General features: G+C 41.7%; 1 protein-coding gene across 1 annotated transcript in view; it reads left to right on the top strand.

The window, feature by feature from the left end:
• Window positions 1-10,887: 10,887 nt before the first annotated feature.
• LOC126259714 (aquaporin-3-like) overlaps window positions 10,888-20,687 on the top strand; it is a 161,642-nt gene continuing 151,842 nt past the window's right edge. Inside the window, exon 1 of the mRNA XM_049956689.1 lies at window positions 10,888-11,128. Within this exon, the coding sequence (XP_049812646.1) occupies window positions 11,036-11,128 (93 nt within the window). The 5' untranslated portion in view covers window positions 10,888-11,035. The remainder of the gene's footprint in view (window positions 11,129-20,687) is intronic.

Genomic DNA, 20,687 nt, shown 5'->3' with positions numbered 1-20,687 from the left:
TTAGTAGAGTTAAGCCGTTCCAGGGGGCAGTAGATCCGTGTATATGTACTTCTCCTTCTGGCAGAAAGCGAAAAGAAGCGCCAGAAGCAGACAGTAAACCGGGTATTAAGTATAAGTTGCGTTCGAGGGATGTGCAGTTAGCAGTAATTATCATGTGTGTATTATTTTTGTGCGCAGGCAGGTGAGTGTGACGTTGATGTCACCAGAAAAATTCAGACAGAGTCTAAAGCAGTCAGAGGGAGAGTTTCCAGAGGGGGTAGAGCAAGTAGTGCTGATAATTGAAGCGAGTATGTCACTTTTTTATCATATGTCTAGGATTAAGGTAACAACGGATCTAGTTAAGATGTATATAGAGATTAGATTTCCAGTAACTAGTGTGGGGAGAAATTATCACTGTTGCACAGTGCATCCTTATCCGGTCAGATGGGAGCGCATGGGGAAGGGCGTACAGATCAGGACACAGGAGGTTTTATTAATTTCTAAGGAGGGGGATACTCATGCTACTACGTCGAGTTTAGAGTTGAGTAGATGTCTAATGGAGTCAGTTTCCATTTGTCCATCACGGATTGTTTTCACAGGCAAGGGGTCGTGTGAGGTCCAATTATTTAGGGCAGAAGCAGAAGCTTCGGAGTGTCAGAGAATAATAGTAAAGCCTACGCCACATTTTAAGCAAGTTGGGAAGCATTGGTTGTATTCTGTATTCGCTATGGAGAGGATATCAGCCAAGTGTTATGACAATGGGAATTGGACAGCAACCACGGAGATGGAATTACGGGACAGTGGTTTGCTAACCAACGGGACAAATTGTGAAGTAGTAGGTGATCGTTTCAGCTTACCAGCGACAGTCACGGGAGTCACCAAGGTTACAGATACTCATCTGACTTTGTACTGGCCAGATGCGTCATTCAGCATCGCTCGAGGAGAAAATTGGACGTATATTAAAAAAACCTTGGATGCTACACTATTGCAAACGATAGATAAACTAGTAGATTCGGAGAAAGGTCAAATTTCAATACAGCAATTATTGAGGCATGTGGAGGAGTACTAGACCAGGCAGAAACATAGCATAGTGACCATTGGTATTTCAACCAGTACTATTACCATGTTGATTGTATTTATCGGTGTGGTATATGTCCTATTAAAACGGAGGATTCATCATGTTAATGCAAGACTGCTCCATGAGATTCCTGTAGAATGGATTACCAGTAGGGCATGAGTCAGGGCAACCTGGATGTATTTAGGGAAGAAGTAGAATATAGGATAGAACTAGAGTCAACGTACGGGGTAAATTCGGGGACGAATTTAATTTTTAGGAGGAGGCAGTGTTGAGGCCACATTTAGTATGCATTACTTCACGCAGTGGAGAATGGCAAAACGGAGGCAGCCAGCAATCAAGGCGTTGCGAAGTAAGCGCGGCACAGATAGCCTTGCTGACAGTCGCAGTCTACCAACCGGCTGACGCAAGGATGCACGCAGACCGAGCGCCGAGTGAAGCCTGGAGAATGCTGAGTAAGGGGAAGTGAGGCCAGCACACTAAGTTACACTGCAATATACTGCGGGAGTAATAACAAGAAGCTACCACCGTGGGTAAAAAACGTCCTCCTGCCAGATATAAATAGCGGAGTGCAGGCAGCAACGGACAGAAGGCATTAGGAAGCAGTTCGGATCTGAGGACGGACGTGGTCCGTGTCCGAATGTTCAGTCTTCGTAGGTGACGATTCCGGAAGCCTGTTCCAGCTCGCAGGAGTTATCCGTTCGCCGCCAGATGTCAACTTCAGCTCTGGGGGTCGGCCCGAGTTCGGTCGGCACCATGGCTGACAACTACAGCGAGAACTTCCAGCAGGACCGGCCACAGCGTGGTCTTGGTCACAGGCGTCACCGGAGAGTGATGCCCGGACTTCACGGCAACCCGGAGCCACGGCGCGTGGTCCAACCATGACGGAACCTCGCAGACATTGCGACTAATGGCTTCCCAGCCGCCGGTGCAGCAGGCATCGGCAGCTGACCTCACTGTGACGCGGCTCCGTGGGCGTGCCCGTACTGGGGGCGCCGAGCGGCGACGAGTTCATCTCAACCACAGGGCATCCTGACTTCAGCGGAGCACCGGTGGCCTGGGGCTCCGAGTGCGATGGGCGGCGCGCGTTGCGCACATTGTCGGAGAATCTACGCAGCAGCAGCCAGGTGGAGGGAACCGCAGGGCTGGGCAGCGACGACGAGGGAGAAATTGTAAAGAAAGTTCAATAAATAATTGTAAAACTCCACGCCGTCTCAGTCTTTGGCGCAGCCACTGTGTATGCTGCTAACAAGTACTGCAGAAGTCATAACAAGTAGCAAACGGCCATAACAACTGCTGTAGAAGTCGTAACAACTCGCCATCTGGCGTAACACATATATGAAGTGAGATAGAGCGAGTAGTGTTCTGGTTAGTGTCGTGTGTTGATCCCCAGCAGGTCACTTTGTCCACCACAGATCCCATTTTAGTAAAGCTTTTGCTAAATAAATATTTTTGTATGATGTTTCTTTAATAATTTTGTTGTCTTGTCTTGTTTAACAATTCGATTATGAATTAGACTACAACTTCTCCCTGAGTTCTGATTAACAATTAGACTACAACTTCTCCCTGAGTTCTGATTAACAGTTACTTCGCATTTTTATGGCAGTTTAGATCAGAAACATAAGGAGTAGCTTTTCCATTTGGTGTCCACTGCGTGGATCTTTACTTCATTAACAATAATCCTTCTTTCATCTTTACTGACAAAATACAGTCCAATGCCCTTCACGTTCGTGTTATTGATATGTCATGGTTCACGATAGTGATGTAGTAGTAAAATCATTACCCACGTGCTAGAAATATCACAGACAACATTGTGGGTTCCTTGATGTGATTTAAAGTTCCGTCGTATTTCATGTGTAAAGTGGCCCCTAGACGGTCAACAATACCGTACAATGACATTGTGCAATATTACCGATGTTCTCCCTAGACTGCTCAATAATTTTGTGCAATAATACTGTTGTTCGGAATGATGGACGATAAAGATGCTGCTGCTATAGTGACATGTTTACTTTGTTGCAAGCAGAATAGAAATGTGGATGAAAAATTTGTTCTAGTAGAGCCAAAGATAGGGATTCCATCTGTCCCGGTATATCGGGAGCGACACCATTATGGACCTTCTTGTTCCGAGATTCCGAGAAGACACATTTTTGTCCACATTTTGCAAAATTATCTTACGAGCTTGGCTCAAGTATTGAAGTAACGTCATCTGTTAGCGCAACATGTAAATGCAGCCTCAGTTTGTTTTATTTATGCCAACAAGTTCATATTGACAAGGTAATCTCACAGACGGCGTTGCACATTGCGTATCCTGTATCGACGATGCAAGCAACTTCTACATCTAGCGCCATCATTCGAGAAAGTACTAGACTTCTCCGATAGCATGGGGCTGCAACTATTTCAGGAACGACACGCGGAAGAATCGGGCAGTTCTCATTTGAATAGCGATCTGATAAGACGTTTCTTTCTAATCGTAATAAGAACAACGAGTGCAAGGTAGCATCGTCTGAAGTGTTTACTGCGGGTATGTGGAGCGTGAAGTGTATAGTGACGTATACTTCGATGACTAAAGTGTTATTGTCGATTGTTTATTGTCTATTAAACTTATCTTATCAAAGCTTACGAAGACGCTTGAGGATGGAAACAGAAAGTGTCACTTTTCGGGTGATTACACATAAGAGGGGTCTTTTGCAAGAAAGGACGTACGGACCAGGAAACGCTGTGTGAGATTTGTAGCTGTTTCATCCCAGTAACTCACGGAGGTAAGCAGATATGAGGCATCACAAACAGATTCATGGTAGCGTCGACATCAAAACCTATTTCTACATTCATGATTAAAGAAGATACCGAAGAAGAACTGCTCGTTGCTGCTGCAAAAATAACAACAGCTTCTAAAGTTGCCAATCATCATCAGACCTTCCGTTCTCTTGGCTGTACCGTAAAACCGAATGCTGCAATGTAACCTGACTCCAAAGTCACCGTAAAGTAGTCTACAGCCAGGACCGAAGCTACAGTGATTGTTAAGAGTATTCTCACAGCACACTCCGTCTCAGAATCCATAAAACAATTGCAAGAAGTTTCATTTTACGACATGGGCGTTGACGCATCAATCCACAAGACTGAAAAGATGTATCCTTTAGTTGTTTAATACTTCACTAAAACAGACGGAATCCATCAGAAGCTGCTGAAGTTTGATTATCTGAATAACGAAACATCGAATTTTCGTCTAGACACTTTGAGACAACAACAAATTCATTTAGATAAATTAATCGCTTTTCGTGGGGACAACACCAATTCCAACTTCGGGGGGTTCATCGACGCGGCCAGCGGAATGTTTCTCAGCAAATTAAAGAAGAAATAGGAAAAAATGTAGAAGGAATTAAATGCCCTACCCATATTCTCCACAATGCTATATCAGACGCTGCTAGAGTCTTATATGTCTACATTGAAATAATAGTCATGAAAATATTTATTTATTTTTCATCATACACGGTAAGGACAGAGAAGCAGAAACAGTTCTACTTTGATGTCAATCATCAGATTCTTCTGTCCGCAGTTGAGAGAATTCTTAAGCTTTGGATTCCATTAAGACAATTTTTTGAGCCGAAGGCGGCACCTAAAATAATTTCAGTTTTTTTCATTAGTCCGATCAGTGAAATTTATCTCATGTTTCTGCAGCCAAACTTGGCTCTGTTTGTAAAAAGTATAAAAAGCATGGAGAAGAATAAAGTCTCGATAATTAGATGTCTGAATGAAAGGAAGATTGCCAATTTTATTGGCTTGCAAACCAGGATGAATGTGAACATATTAAAGACTGAGAACCCTAACCAAGAAATAATATGATTTCAAAATCTGGGGAAGAGACAATGGCTCTCTATACCATACCATTTGATTAGAGAAACGGGCTATCGCTTTTAATAAATGTCAAGTATTTGATTAGATGACTCTATCTGTAACCCCAGACTGGGCGATGATAGAAAAGACTATTATATACCTGACTGAAAATGGTCTGAAGATTTCAGGCGAGAATTGTTTTCAGGAATATAATTTGTAGCCGAAGAGCTTTTTAGAAACTGCGCGTGTCTCAGAAGACCGGAAGTCTAAACTCTCTGTGGAAGAAAGATGGATTTACGTTGTGAAGGAAACCTAAAATCCTGAACGCAAATACCAACTGCTAAAATTATGCGAGTATTTTTTTACTATTCCCGCACACGGCGCCATTGTGGAATGAGTACTTTCGCTGATGTCGGCTCAGTGGGCTGATGAAAGAAATCGACTGCTGCCAGGGACTGTGGAATCAATCTTACAGTGCCAGTTTAACTACAAGCTGATTTACATGGAGTTTCATAAATAAGTAAAAGCGAAAATAGACTTGCTGAAAAAGGTGAAATCCTTCGAAAAATGTGGCGTACCGACTAGCTCTGCCCCATCAAGTTTCGTGTAATTGTGTTCTAAATAAAAAGTAAGTAATGCCGGTTATTCGCGGCTTTCCCGCACGATATTTCAACTGCGTGGCTCGCAGTCGTCTTCAGGTGCTGTCTGATACTGGACAGCACCTGAAAAAGACTGCGAGCCACGCTGTCGAAATATCGTGCAGGAAAGCCGCGAATAACCTGCAGAAACCCGATTTAACAACATGACAACGCCTCGCCGGGAAAGCTTTAAGAATTACAAAAAGTAATAATATTAAATAAATTTTTTACTTAATTTCTGCACCTCAATCTCAAAGTGTCTTGACGAGGTCCCAGCTGGATATGGCAGCCCTAGTGACGATCTCATACAAAAACTTGTTGAGAGAGATAAGGTTAGTGAAAACAAAAGATTATCATAACTCTTTGTGTGTTGACGGTCCAACATTCGATACATTGCTGAAAAACGATCCTCCATATACATTGCCGTTGGCGTCCCCGAACATAAACACCGTCCCTCGTCCGCCCGCGTCAGTGCTAGGACTGTTGACATTTTTAAAAATATCGGGAAACTGATGTATCGTTATTGAGAAAAATGTCATTACCGGCCCTCGATATATCGAAAAAATACATCTATATATCGACGCGGAAAATTACGACTCACTGGGCTACAAAAATATCAACTGCACATTGTAAATATACTACCGGTTTTAGAGCTGTGTATTTAATTATAGATTTATTATCAGATATTCTGTAGGTTAACAAGCTAGCAACCTGCTTATTCACCGTGTAGCAAAAACTGAAAGGAAATCGATGCACGTTCACGCTTGGCGATAATTACTTTGCTAACAATGGTAACTGCATGTAAGTGCCACATTAAAAGGTGTCTGATGGGTCAGCCGTTCGGTTTGGTCAGATATCGCATTTGTCTGGAACACTTCATGCTGACTTCTCCGTTTGTTCATTTCTGAAACGCCAGCGAACTAGCAGTTGTAGTGTTGGCTTAAACAATGCAGTTTCTGCTGGTAGCGCCGATTACATCAGCGTTTCCCTCACACATCTCTGCCCCACCGCAAAGACCAGTCTAGTCCAGAATGAGATTTTCACTCTGCAGCGGAGTGTGCGCTGATATGAAACTTCCTGGCAGATTAAAACTGTCTGCCAGACCGAGACTTGAACTCGGCAGAATTGAAGCTGTGAGGACGGGTCGTGAGTCGTGCTTGGGTACCTCAGATGGTAGAGCACTTGCCCGCGGAAGGCAAAGGTCCCAAGTCCGAGTCTCGGTCCGGCAGACAGTTTTAATCTGCCAGGAAGTTTCACCAGTCTTGTCATTTAGGGTTTTGTTCATAATTTTCAGCAGCTGGTTTTGGAGGAAGCCAATGTGAAGAAATAACACACTATTTGTCTCAAAAACTTTTTTTTTTTAACTCAGCTGTTATGCTATTTCTACACATCGCAAATCTTGTTATTACATTCACACATCCCCCAGCACAATCGGGCTTCTCGTTTATACCACCTATACTAGCTTCACACAAAGAGAAAGACGTGATGAAAACTAAAAAATTAGTAAGTCTCTTTCACACAGTGAAAGCAAAATTGTTTTCTACTGCAGTTTCTAAAGAGGGATGTCAAATATTTACCGGAAATGGCGAAAAAATATAATATAAAATAAAAATATCGGCACTCGATATTGCCATTTCGATATCGGTACATCGATCTGTGGCGAATTAAATTTCGATATATACACTCATGCTCATAAATTAAGGATAATTGCAGAATGTGGTGCCACACAACGTGGCACGACACCAAACTGGCGCTAAAAGCATAGGCACATAGGGAACACACATCACACAGATCTGGAAGTCCACGGTATTGGTGATAAGTTGAGAAAACCGTTCCGAAACACATTTGCTACAAAGCGCCACTGTTTTCTGCGCAGGCACCCCGACATCAGTATGGGATATGATCACCATACACGCGTACACAGGCCGCACAACGGGTTGGCATACACTGGATCAGGTGGCCGAGCATCTGGTGGGGTATAGCCTCCTGTTCTTGTACCAGTGCCTGTCGGAGCTCCTGAAGTGTCGTAGGGGTTTGAAGACGTGAAGCGATACGTCGACCGAGAGCATCCCAGACGTGCTCGATGGGGTTTAGGTCTGGAGAACAGGCAGGCCACTCCATTCGCCTGATATCTTCTGTTTCAAGGTACTCCTCCACGATGGCAGCTCGGTGGGGCCGTGCGTTTTCATCCGTCAGGAGGAAGGTAGGACCCACTGCACCCCTGAAAAGGCGGACATACTGGTGCAAAGTGACGTCCCAATACACCTGACCTGTTACAGTTCCTCAGCTAAAGACATGCAGGGATGTACGTGCACCAACCATAATCCCACACCACACCATCAAACCACGATCTCCATACAGGTCCCTTTCAAGGACATTAAGGGGTTGGTATCTGATTCCTGGTTCACGCCAGATGGAAACCTGGCGAGAATCACTGTTCAGACTATACCTGGACTCGTCCGTGAACGTAACCTGGGACCACTGTTCCAATGACCATGGTTCAAATGGCTCTGAGCACTATGGGACTTAACTTCTAAGGTCATCAGTCCCCTAGAACTTAGAACTACTTAAACCTAACTAACCTAAGGACATCACACACATCCATGCCCGACGCAGGATTCGAACCTGCGACCGTTGCGGTCGCGCGGTACCCGACTGTAGGGCTAGAACCACTCGGCCACCCCAGCCGGCCCAATGACTATGTACTGTGTTCTTGACACCAGGCTTTACGGGCTCTCCTGTGACCAGGGGTCAGTGGAATTCACCTTGCAGGTCTCCGGGCGAATAAACCATATCTGTAGGCTGTGTGTCTGGAGACAACTGTTGCAGTGGCTGCGGTAAGGTCCGAGCAAGGCTACCTGTAGTACTTCGTGGCCGTCTGCGGGCACTGATGGTGAGATATCTGTCTTATTGTGGTGTTGTACACTGTGGACGTCCCGTATTGTAGTGCCTGGACACGTTTCCTGTCTGTCGGAATCGTTGCCATAATTTTGAGATCACACATTGTGGCACACGGAGGGCCCGTGCTACGACCTGCTGTGTCTGACCAGCATCCAGTCGCCCTAGTATTCTACGCCTCATAACGTGATCAATATTTCTTTGAGCCATTTTCAACTCACAGTCACCATTAGCACGCCTGAAAACGTCTGCACACTTACTTGCTGCACCGTACTCTGACATGCATCAACGCACCTCTGCGTATGTGGACTGCTGCCAGCGCCACCGTGCGACGACCGCAGGTCAAATGCACCGCATGGTCATACGCCGAGGTGATTTAAACCCGCAAACCGCCCACCAGAGAGCGTTGTTTCACCATGTATCAGCATTATCCTTAATTTATGAGCATGAGGGTAAATCGGTAGTTTTTGGAGTAAGTATCGATTACCGATTTTTAATCAACATCTCTAGTCAGCGCTTATGTATTACGCTAGTATACCTTGCTACTGGCAATTCTTTTGAAGACTTTAAATTTACAAGTGCAGTTTCAAGGTATCGGATTTGAGACACATTACGTATGAAAACGTATCCTGCCATAACACGTGCCCTAAAGAATTATATTCGGGTAAATAAGGTTTACACGGAGATCAGTATGTGTATATATTCTTATTCATAACTTTGTACTAATTATTTTTTTTAAAAAATATTCTTCCTGTACGTCCCCTATATTTTCTGAGCAACAAATCATGCGATTCATCATTCTCAGCAATTGTTTTTGTACCCAACTGTCCTAACATCCCACAATACCAGCAATGTTTTGTGCAATTCGATTCACTCTAATAATAATACTCTTTTGTCTGGTTTCTAACTGATTTGTCACGCAACAAAAGAAACTAACCTGCCTGGACTGTGTAGCACGCGAGAGACAGTCAAGGATATCGTCAATACTGTTCACAACCGGCGCAATATTTCCAGACAGCGCAGTATATGTCCGAAGTTTGTGATGTTCTCTGTATTACTGCACAATCTCTCAATTTGAAGCATCATCCATACTGTCACACGAAAGATATTTCAGTTTTGTTTGTTTCTACACTGGCAGGAAACATTTTCTTAGTGAACTCGCAGCGTCTGCATCGCTGCTTGCCGTATTGTTTTCGAATTGTCTTCTACTTCACGTCTACAGATGAGGAAACTGCAATGTGTGCTGCTGCCTTATTAATACTCAAAGGTTCACGCAAACAAAATAAAAGGCTTCGTCGTCGATGTTTTTTTCATTTTTTATTTTTTCATCGTGACTTTTGGCCTGAAGGCAATACAGCCACTCTCAGTGTTTGGAGCTTTACAGAAGAAGGTGGTATTTATCAAAGAATTTCATAATTAGTCTGAAAACTACGAAATTATTTTGATGAAGGAGAGAGTTGGTGTAGTTGGTAATGGCTGATGACATCGGATTAGTTTGAAATCGATATGCTAGTTTGCACAGAATCATCGTCATTGGTGAACGAAAACATACTATAGAAGAACTTGTTACGAGAAATGAATATGGGAGACAGCTGTAGTTTCCGTAATTTCACTCGGAAAACATCTACCGATTCTGCATTTTTAGCAAACATGATAGCCTCATCCTTTTTATTTTTTTTTTTTAGACATACATTTTAGGAAAGCAACTACAACCATTCATGCTGTTAATCTTAGCTTTTTGACAACGGGAGGCTCATTTCAGAGCCTTCAGTATTTATTTCACATTTCGAGGCAAGCTGCGACAAACGACTTATTTTCTTTTCTAAGCAGTCTTTGTCAGTATTCCACCAAATGTAGCAATAGTTCTTTGCTGAGTGTCTCGTACCTTATTGCTATTCTCGTTGCTATTCTCGTACTGCTTGCTTCATATATTCCCCGCAGCAGCGACGATAACAACTATAATACATAGTTTGCTGCCTGCTAAATAAACATATACTAGAGCCGTGCAGCGGTGACATGTGGTAGCTGGCCAGAAACATTGTTTCCTTTGATTTGTACCGACACTGCTCCGGATAGATGTTACTCTGTCGACCACATCAAGTAGGCGGAAACATATTTCGAAAATATGTTTCAAGTTAATGGTGTACGCGACTTCACACATCTGGAAAATATTGTCAATATTATTTAGCTACTCCGTGTACGATTCGGTGTGATACGTGCCTTCACAAAACAAGATCTCTGAACAGACGATAGCACACGTTAGTTTCCACTATCTGCAACAGAAAGTCGATAAAGAGTTACGGAATTGTAAAAACGCGCTCTGCGTTAGCGGAAACAGATCGGCGCATGCGTCGCAGTGAATCTAGTTGCTCTCGGAAACCTCAGAGGCCAGCACTGCCCATGCAGGTGTTCTGCTGTCTGAGACATTTCGTCACAGTAACTCACCAATAGCCGGTGTCTGCGGTTGGATCAGAGGCGCGGGAACTTTTGCACTGTACTAACTTTGTGACCTACGTAAGCCTGCCGCGTATTACGTTTCACGCCCGATTTCGCACATTACACCGGTGTTGGCAACAATTCTGCTTCAGCCGTCACGATTCTGTTTTCAGTCGCAATGGATATCGAGAAAGTGGGCGAGAAACTTGGCACTAAAAGACGATGGTTAAAGGAGTTCCTGTCAGAATTGGCGGGATCATTTCTACTAGTGGTAAGAGTTTCATAAATTTGTTCTTTCATATGACAGCTTTAATATTTTGCCTATATATATGTATATATTTTTTTTATTCAGCAACATTCAACAAGATTCTATGATTTTGAATTTGCACGATGTCTTCGCAAAGTACAGAGGATTTTATTTTCGCTGTTGCCCATTTATATCAACTGTAAATAGTTTAAAAATTTAGTCGTCTGTCCTTCAGACGTATTACGCAACAATTTACTTAAAAATATTGCACAAAGCAGCTTGCACCGAACACAGTATAAATGAAATAATATTTTGTTTCCATTTTCAAACCTCAAATTTATATATAAGGTACTGCATTCCTTTATTTTAACGTTCGTTTGTCGATTAATTATGTGCTACAGTGAAATGAGCGGCCTGCATACGTAACATCGAAATCTGTGCCTGTATAATTACAAGCCCCTACTTCATTTATGACTGCAAACTCTAACTGAACTTAATCAGAGGATACTTGATTTTACTTGTTTAATTAATTAATTTATTTATGTATTTAATTTTTCTTTGTACTGTTGATTTTCTGCCTACAGCGGCCAGGGCAGCATGTAGAATCTTTCCCGCCAAGTCACAGACAATATAACACAACAGATGATATGATCTAAAGACAGTTCTGTTGTTGCACATACGAAAACTACCTATCTCATCCAATTACTCAGTCTCACGATATAACATTAAATTTATCGTTCTACAGGGCTATAAATTTTAAACTGTATATGTTCTTTTACTCAGTAAATGTGATAGTAATCTCTCTTTCAAACACATATCTATCAGTTAATACGCTTAATTTTATTCATTTTCGACATAATTTGTTCTCGCTAAATTGAATTCAGCATGGTAGTGATCTGTTCTCATCTGGTTAGAGTATAGCTCATTTGACATAATAGAGATTACTCCTATGATTAATTTTCTAATAATGTACGAAAATATTGCCTGGAACAGCCCTTCTGTTTTAGTACTAGCGAATCCAGCAATGTTACGCAATTGCTAAACATTTGTGGGAATTGCATATACATTCTAAATTCCTTGCTCCCCCCCTTTCTTCCCATCTTCTCATCCCCCTTCTCTCTCCATACACCTCCTCCTTTCCCGTTTCTCTGTGCATAACCTCCTCCTTGCTCTCTCTGTCCATCTCCCCCTGCCCACTCTCTACGTCCATAACAGTAGACCTTCTGTAAAAATTTGAAGTAAGCCCATCATGATCTGTTCGAGATTTTTGGTAACAATGTACTCATTTATATATTATATACATAATATTTATATGTGTAATGTAATACAAAAGTATATAGCTTATGTCAGTCCGAATGTTCATTAGAGTATCGTGTAAAAATTGATACAAAATCGATAAAGAATTTTTCGACATTTGTGGTAACAACTCTTCCCCCTTTTTATATTAAATATATAACTATATTAGACATTTTACAAAAATATGTAGCCCATCTGCTTATGTCCGTCCGAATGTTGGTTAAATTATCGTGTAATACTTTAAAGTAAATCGGTCAGGAACTTTTCGAGATTTGTGGTAACAACTCTTCCCCCTTTATATATTAAATATATATCTATATTACATATTTTACAAAAATATGTAGCCTATCTGCTTATGTCCGTCCGAGTGTTGGTTAAAGTATCGTGTAAAAATTTGAAGTAAACCGGTCAAGAACTTTCGAGATTTTCGGTAACAAAGTTTTCCCTTTATATATTATATATAACTATCAAACTGATTTTTTGTTATGAAACCATGTGACAGCCGAACTATCAAATTGAATGCAATTTTTTAATTCTCTTTTTCGTATCAAAAATACCATTACCACCCATAATTACGAACACACAAAAAGCAACCAAATCGGTCGAGCCGTTGTCGAACGATGATGTTTCAAAATCAATTTTAATTTTCTTTCACACAAACCTTATCCTGACATTATGAACGCAATAAAGTCAACAATCAACCAAATCTGTCGAGCCGTTCTTAATTGATGATATTTCTTACATTTCCGACTCTTCCATTGAATTTTCCAAAAAGTATCTTCGTACAAAAAAAAAAAAAAAAAGAGAAAAGATCAACCAAATCCCACAGCCCATTATCAGGTGATGATCTTTCATACACGGGGCAACTGATTGTTATTTATATAGATTTGCAATAGAGTTCTTAGTTTTAGGTATCAGTTTTTCTCGTCACCGCAACAAATGTCAACCCAGCCCACTTTAACGTCTTTATCTTATTCTGATGAGTGTTTTTGCTGTTCCTCGTATCAGTAGGAATCCTAGATTTGCAGAATGTGAGAGAATATGAATTCTAAAGAAATCCCTACATGAGCGACGAATCGCAGCGATCCATCGCAAGGACAGGCGATCGTTTTGTAGATCGTACGTGTGTGGGCAAATCGCAGCAATCGGTCGCTGACTGCATGGAAATCACGGGTAAATTGATGTCTCGTATGTGATGTGTGGTTATATGGCCCCCTGGCTGTGACTCTTTCGTTTAATTATCGAGCGTGGTTGTGCAGTTTGGTTTCGTTTCACTTTGCACAGGTCGAGCAACAATTTATAGTTATTCATGGGTCATGAACCACTCAGAGATGTGAAATTGAGGCCACAGTTGCCGTTTACATTAAGAAGTAATACAAAACACACCCTCCGTTTTTACCGTGATTAACGCTTTGAAGCATGTGCTGTAGAAATAGAATTGATGAGAAGTTCATAGCAAAACTCACGGTACACCAGGCTCCATGTGGTGATTCTTAGTTATTTGAAGCAACTGCACTTTTTATTAGAATTTTTAACTTATTAGCAAAATGGCATACCTTATTATTAATTGGACATTTTAGTTTAAATGGTCAGGGCAAATCTGTTATACAGTTACACTCAAATCCCTTGTCATTTCATATTATCTCTCTTGCCCACAACATTTCTGACACGAGGTACGGTATTTAGCATTGCTCCTATTGATATAGTTACACCAAGATTGTAAAATAAATTCTGTAAACATTTGCAGGTAAACTCTAAGACTAATAAAGAAAAAGTAATTTGGGACTAATAAATGAAAAACGAATTGTGTTAGCACACTAGAAAGACGTACACAGCACATGTGGCGTTACTGAAAAATGTAATACGTATATTCTGTATAGTAACCTACATTTCTGAGGAAAAACTTTCAAAACAAGTGTAACGCGGTGTATACAATACACCCTTTTTTTTGTTGCAAGTATTCGTGGAGATACGGCGATTAACTGCCACTGCTGCTAAACATGGCAGTTCGTTTTCCATAGCAGAACTTCTAGAAACAGTGGTGTTCGTAATACTGGTTGAAATTGCATGGCAATTCGCTCTCCTGGGCGAAGTAGAAGCGATCAACAGATTGCAGCGATTCGCATGAGACGAATCACTGCAATCAAGCGCTCGCTTGTGGGACCCTTAAAATCAATTGCGGAGTTTTGGAGCGTAAGACTTCGTAAGACAACTGCTTAATCTATGGTCGAACGGCTTCAAAGTTTTGTAAGTCTTTCGCTAAATATTAATGAGTCTTAATGTATAATAAGATTTTCGTTAATCACTCGATGTCGCTCCTTTTAAATTTCGTGTTTCAAACAATTGTTTTTGCTGTGGCATAACCATGTAACATTTAGACGTGATGTAATCACTTGACCTAAAAGATTTGTCATGGACGACGTCGCTTTCGTACATAAGTTTTCGACATAAGCTGATAAAATCGCCCGAAGTAAGTACCATTCACTCAAACAGTACCCCACGAGTCTACATTTATTATAACCGTTACCTTTCTGCAATTCGAGAAACACGGATGTTGACACTAGCGCTAAGCAGCGATATTGCTAAACTTAAGTGTCAACACGTTGCAGCTCTCGATGTTTTCGGTATCTGAAGAACTCCACTTCGCTGTACCTATAGGCATATCATCAACACTTTCTTCTTATCCATTTCATCCGTTCGACTGAGGAACAAAGTACCTAGTAACCTGTGCCTTACCCCAACCTCTCTGCATTTAAGATGAGATTAAAGCCTAGCGTCACCATCGTCGCAGCCTCCCTCTCGGCGTCTCCCAGCTTCCTTCTTTCTCTCGAACAGCGAAAAGGTATTCAGTCACATTGTCAACGCTACCTCTGCTTTCCTCATCGATCCCCTAGGGCAACTTCTCCCATTTGTTTCCTTCTCTATTGTTACTATACTTTTCTGTTAGTTGTTCTCACACACATTCGACAAAAACATCAAAAGGGAAATTACTCAACACAATGACAATCAGACTGACATTTCTGAAATACCATAAATTCAATACTGCGTTATTATTATTTTTTATCTTCGTACTGACCAAACAGAATCACTTAACTACAATTTATCTTATCTATTTATTGTCTCTTATTTTTCCACTACTCTTTCATCGTCTCCCCATGTTGTCTTTTCCTTTGTTCTGTCCATGTTGTACCTGATTTCTTATTTCTTCTGTTTTGAAAGCCTTCTAAACTTAGTATTTTATTCTTAAGAGGGTTTCTTTCTGTCATATTCGAATCTTCGGTGTTATTTATTTCTGGTTATTTTCTTATTTCTGTAATCCGTGTTGTGTGATGGGTGCCCATACCCGCCGACAATGGGGCATCCCCCCCCCTCCCCCCTCTCTGCGAGAGCTAAAATATAGTGTAGTCATGCGTTTATTTAAAAGTCGGTATTACGCAGGTTTTTATCAAGGTAGGAACTAGAACTTTTTTATGGCTACTTAAAAGCCTCCACTTGTCTTCCAAAACATTAAAATTACCCCATACCCTCAAGTTTCGGTTCCCCTCCTCACAGACTACTGTATGTGTGCGCTTGATCCATGCTACAGTTGATTTCTTTTTCAAAAATACAGGGATATTTGCTTCATTAGTCTGTTCTCATGTATTCAGTAGAGGTGTCCAAAGATGATTAACCTTCGCATTGCCATTACTTCCTTATATTCTGTATGTCTGGTACACCTCCTCATTATTTCTCATTTTCCAGCCATCTGTAGTTGGTGCTGCTTCCACTATTTTGCTAATAATCCATCTTTCCAGTATCTTTATTCTGTACAGCCTATAGCTCATCGTTAGGTATTAACACGTGCACATATATTCTCATCTTATCATTGTGGTATAGTGTTTCACTTTTGTATTTATAGATATGCGTTTCTTATTGTAGATATTTTTTGCCAAACAATTAGCTCTTTCCACTTTATTAACACTTACATCTATTAAAATTTCTTCTAGTCCAACTGTGTGGTTTCTGTATGGTATTTTTAGTTGCTAACCCATTCTGTTTTACCTATTTCTGTTTCTGTTTATTTTGGTGTATTTATTATATTTGTCACGCATTTTGTTTATTAGCTGAAATGTTCAGACCATTTCTATTAGCTGTTCTTTCCAGCAGATTTAAATGAGTAACTGGTAACGTACGATTTTCTAAAAGTATTGCAAAATCATCTGCAAAAGACAGGCAATGTACTTTAATCCCATTTGATTTCCTTCCCAGGATTATTGGTTGAATTTGTGATTTTTTTAGCTCTAAATTCTAGAGCCTTACAAATTTTCTCAAACCATGAAAATAAAGATGGTAAACAGTCCCCTTGTGGAACATCAGTTTTTATTTCAAATGGATGAGCTATTTCTCCCACAAATTTCTCTTTACATGTCTTATTTGTTAAAATTCTCTAATGATTATATTTATTTTCTCTGTCTATAAAATCAAAACCTTTCACAAAATCAATAAGTGATACTACACTCCTGGAAATGGAAAAAAGAACACATTGACACCGGTGTGTCAGACCCACCATACTTGCTCCGGACACTGCGCGAGGGCTGTACAAGCAATGATCACACGCACGGCACAGCGGACACACCAGGAATCGCGGTGTTGGCCGTCGAATGGCGCTAGCTGCGCAGCATTTGTGCACCGCCGCCGTTAGTGTCAGCCAGTTTGCCGTGGCATACGGAGCTCCATCGCAGTCTTTAACACTGGTAGCATGCCGCGACAGCGTGGACGTGAACCGTATGTGCAGTTGACGGACTTTGAGCGAGGGCGTATAGTGGGCATGCGGGAGGCCGGGTGGACGTACCGCCGAATTGCTCAACACGTGGGGCGTGAGGTCTCCACAGTACATCGATGTTGTCGCCAGTGGTCGGCGGAAGGTGCACGTGCCCGTCGACCTGGGACCGGACCGCAGCGACGCACGGATGCACGCCAAGACCGTAGGATCCTACGCAGTGCCGTAGGGGACCGCACCGCCACTTCCCAGCAAATTAGGGACACTGTTGCTCCTGGGGTATCGGCGAGGACCATTCGCAACCGTCTCCATGAAGCTGGGCTACGGTCCCGCACACCGTTAGGTCGTCTTCCGCTCACGCCCCAACATCGTGCAGCCAGTGGTGTCGCGACAGGCGTGAATGGAGGGACGAATGGAGACGTGTCGTCTTCAGCGATGAGAGTCGCTTCTGCCTTGGTGCCAATGATGGTCGTATGCGTGTTTGGCGCCGTGCAGGTGAGCGCCACAATCAGGACTGCATACGACCGAGGCACACAGGGCCAACACCCGGCATCATGGTGTGGGGAGCGATCTCCTACACTGGCCGTACACCACTGGTGATCGTCGAGGGGACACTGAATAGTGCACGGTACATCCAAACCGTCATCGAACCCATCGTTCTACCATTCCTAGACCGGCAAGGGAACTTGCTGTTCCAACAGGACAATGCACGTCCGCATGTATCCCGTGCCACCCAACGTGCTCTAGAAGGTGTAAGTCAACTACCCTGGCCAGCAAGATCTCCGGATCTGTCCCCCATTGAGCATGTTTGGGACTGGATGAAGCGTCGTCTCACGCGGTCTGCACGTCCAGCACGAACGCTGGTCCAACTGAGGCGCCAGGTGGAAATGGCATGGCAAGCCGTTCCACAGGACTACATCCAGCATCTCTACGATCGTCTCCATGGGAGAATAGCAGCCTGCATTGCTGCGAAAGGTGGATATACACTGTACTAGTGCCGACATTGTGCATGCTCTGTTGCCTGTGTCTATGTGCCTGTGGTTCTGTCAGTGTGATCATGTGATGTATCTGACCCCAGGAATGTGTCAATAAAGTTACCCCTTCCTGGGACAATGAATTCACGGTGTTCTTATTTCAATTTCCAGGAGTGTATTATAGGTTTGATGGTTATCATTCTGTGGCACGCTATGGTTTTTGCGTTAAAAATCTGTTCTGTGCAAAATATTATCTTTTGAAACCCTCCCTGATATTCTCTCATTTGTTTGTATGAAGTTTATTTTAACTCTGTTCATGAGTGCTTTGCTAATATTTTGTATGCCACAGTCAGAAGAGATATACCTCTGTAATTATTGTCGTTTTGATTGTCTCTCTTTTACGTTGTGGGGCAGTTAAGTTTAGTGTTCTGAAATGTTATCTCTTTTCCAATTGTTCTCAAAAGTAGGTGCAGATCTACTCTTTTGTTCTGACCATTTCATCAGTTCTGCTGTAATGGAGTCCCAGCCACTTACTTAGTTATTTGTTGAGTATTGTGATGGCTCCATGAATTTCCAGATCCGTTGGCTGGAAAAGTTGCTCAAGATTTTTTAATATTGTTGAAAATTCTGATGTAACTGTTGGAACTGGACAGTTTAAGAGGCTCTTATAAAATTTTACTAGTCCTCATTTTCTTTTTTTATTGGTCCTGTTTCATCCTATAAACAAACACTTCCTGTTTGATATCCTTAATTAGGTATTTAAAAGCTTGGTAAAAATTTCTTGTATTATTTTTGGTGGAATTTGTTTTTATTTCTGTAAGCTGGGATTTTTCAAAATTTTTTCTTTTTTCACATTACTTTTGATGTTTCTTTTGTATGGATTGTTCTAGGTATTCTTCTATTTTCGAACAACTCCATTTTCAATATTTTTGAGATCTTTATTCGAGTGTTTCTTCACATTTTCCATTCCTCCAGAACTACATTTTATTCCTACAGAGTAGTAATGTCTTCTCTGCTGCTTTGGTAATTTGTGCATGGAGTCCATATAAAACACCTCTTTTGGTTGTCTCAAGTCCTCCTCTAAATTTTTCTAATTTTTTTTAAAATATTGGTTCTGTAGAAGGTATCTATTTTTTGAGACTTCCTTTCTCTTTCAAATGGGAGAAATTGGATTTTAACCTTAAAGAGATAATGATCTGAATGACATCCACCACTTCTGATCACTTTAACATCCATATTGTCCTTGATATTCATTTTGGACATAGTTATGTGATCCAGCTGAAATTCTTTCTACATATGGATTTAGATGTTTTGGCTTTTCATGATAATCTTCGAAAAAGTGGGCCATCAGTTTTAAGTATATGTTCAACGCATACTATTCAACCTTTCACCATTCCTGTTTATTCTCAAGTTCGGTGGATATTTACCTACAATATTCGTAAAATTCTTTTCCTTCTCAACTTGTACTCTGGAGTCGCCTAGAAGTATTTTGAGAAAAATGAACAGCATAGAGACGGAAGTCTGTCTCTATGCTGTTCATTTTTGGAACACAACCTACGTTCAGCCTAGGGACAGAAGGGATGACACTTTTTGTAGGACCTGACCATTATTTTGTAGGACAATGCTCAAGTACGTACAGTGCAAGTTGTTACTGATTTGTTTGACTGATAGGGCTGCTAAGTGCTATACCACTTACTGCATTCCCCTGACTTAAGCCCTCGTGAGTTAAACTCGATTTCCAAACTGAAGGAAACACTTCACTGCATTCGCTTCAGAACTGCTACAAATTCGTCGGGCAATAGACCGCGCCGCTCGAACTGTCAACACAACTGGTACTGCTAAGAGTATCCTACGACTTCCACATCGCTGGCAACGAGTTATACACATGACTAGTTTGAAGGTCAGTAAAACGTTGAAACACGTGTCTGTTTTGTAGAAGCTGTAAATAAATAGTTGCCACTATTAAAGTTCCAACCCTCATAGTTCAGTAATTGTCACTCTGTATAAAGGTAATTTTATTTTTAATTTCAAATTCACAGTCCGTTATGATGGTACAAAAACAAAGTGCAGTTTATTGCACAGCATAATATCACAACCTCTTCACTGAGGGTGTGGCAAGAAGAAGTTAAGTAAAATCGTTAATTTACGACTACAGCTGCAACAGTACAATATTTTTGTAACCTTGCGGATATGAAGATGACGGCTTAGCCCTGCTGAAACGAGTAATCTAGTGTACCCGCCTGCAATCAAGGCAATAAAAACTTTATACCTGAAGCTTTCTCTACACTCTTGTACTCATTCTGGCATAGAAGCAAACCGCCTCCGAATGTCATCTTGAGGACTTTCTTGCAATGCCTGAAGCACCTGCTGTTGACAGTCCATGAAGATTGCTGGCTGGAGGCTGATAAGGAAATACACCGTTTCTCGCCGTATCCTAAGACATGCCACATGGGTGACAAATTAGGGGATTGTGTAGGCCATTCAAGGACACGTATATTCCTCAAGGCATACCCTGCTAGGATATGGTATTTCACATCCTGGTAAGAATTAGGAC

Source organism: Schistocerca nitens, chromosome 5 (genome assembly GCF_023898315.1).
Source record: "Schistocerca nitens isolate TAMUIC-IGC-003100 chromosome 5, iqSchNite1.1, whole genome shotgun sequence".
NCBI lineage: Eukaryota > Metazoa > Arthropoda > Insecta > Orthoptera > Acrididae > Schistocerca > Schistocerca nitens.
This window is presented reverse-complemented; position numbering and strand designations above follow the sequence as displayed.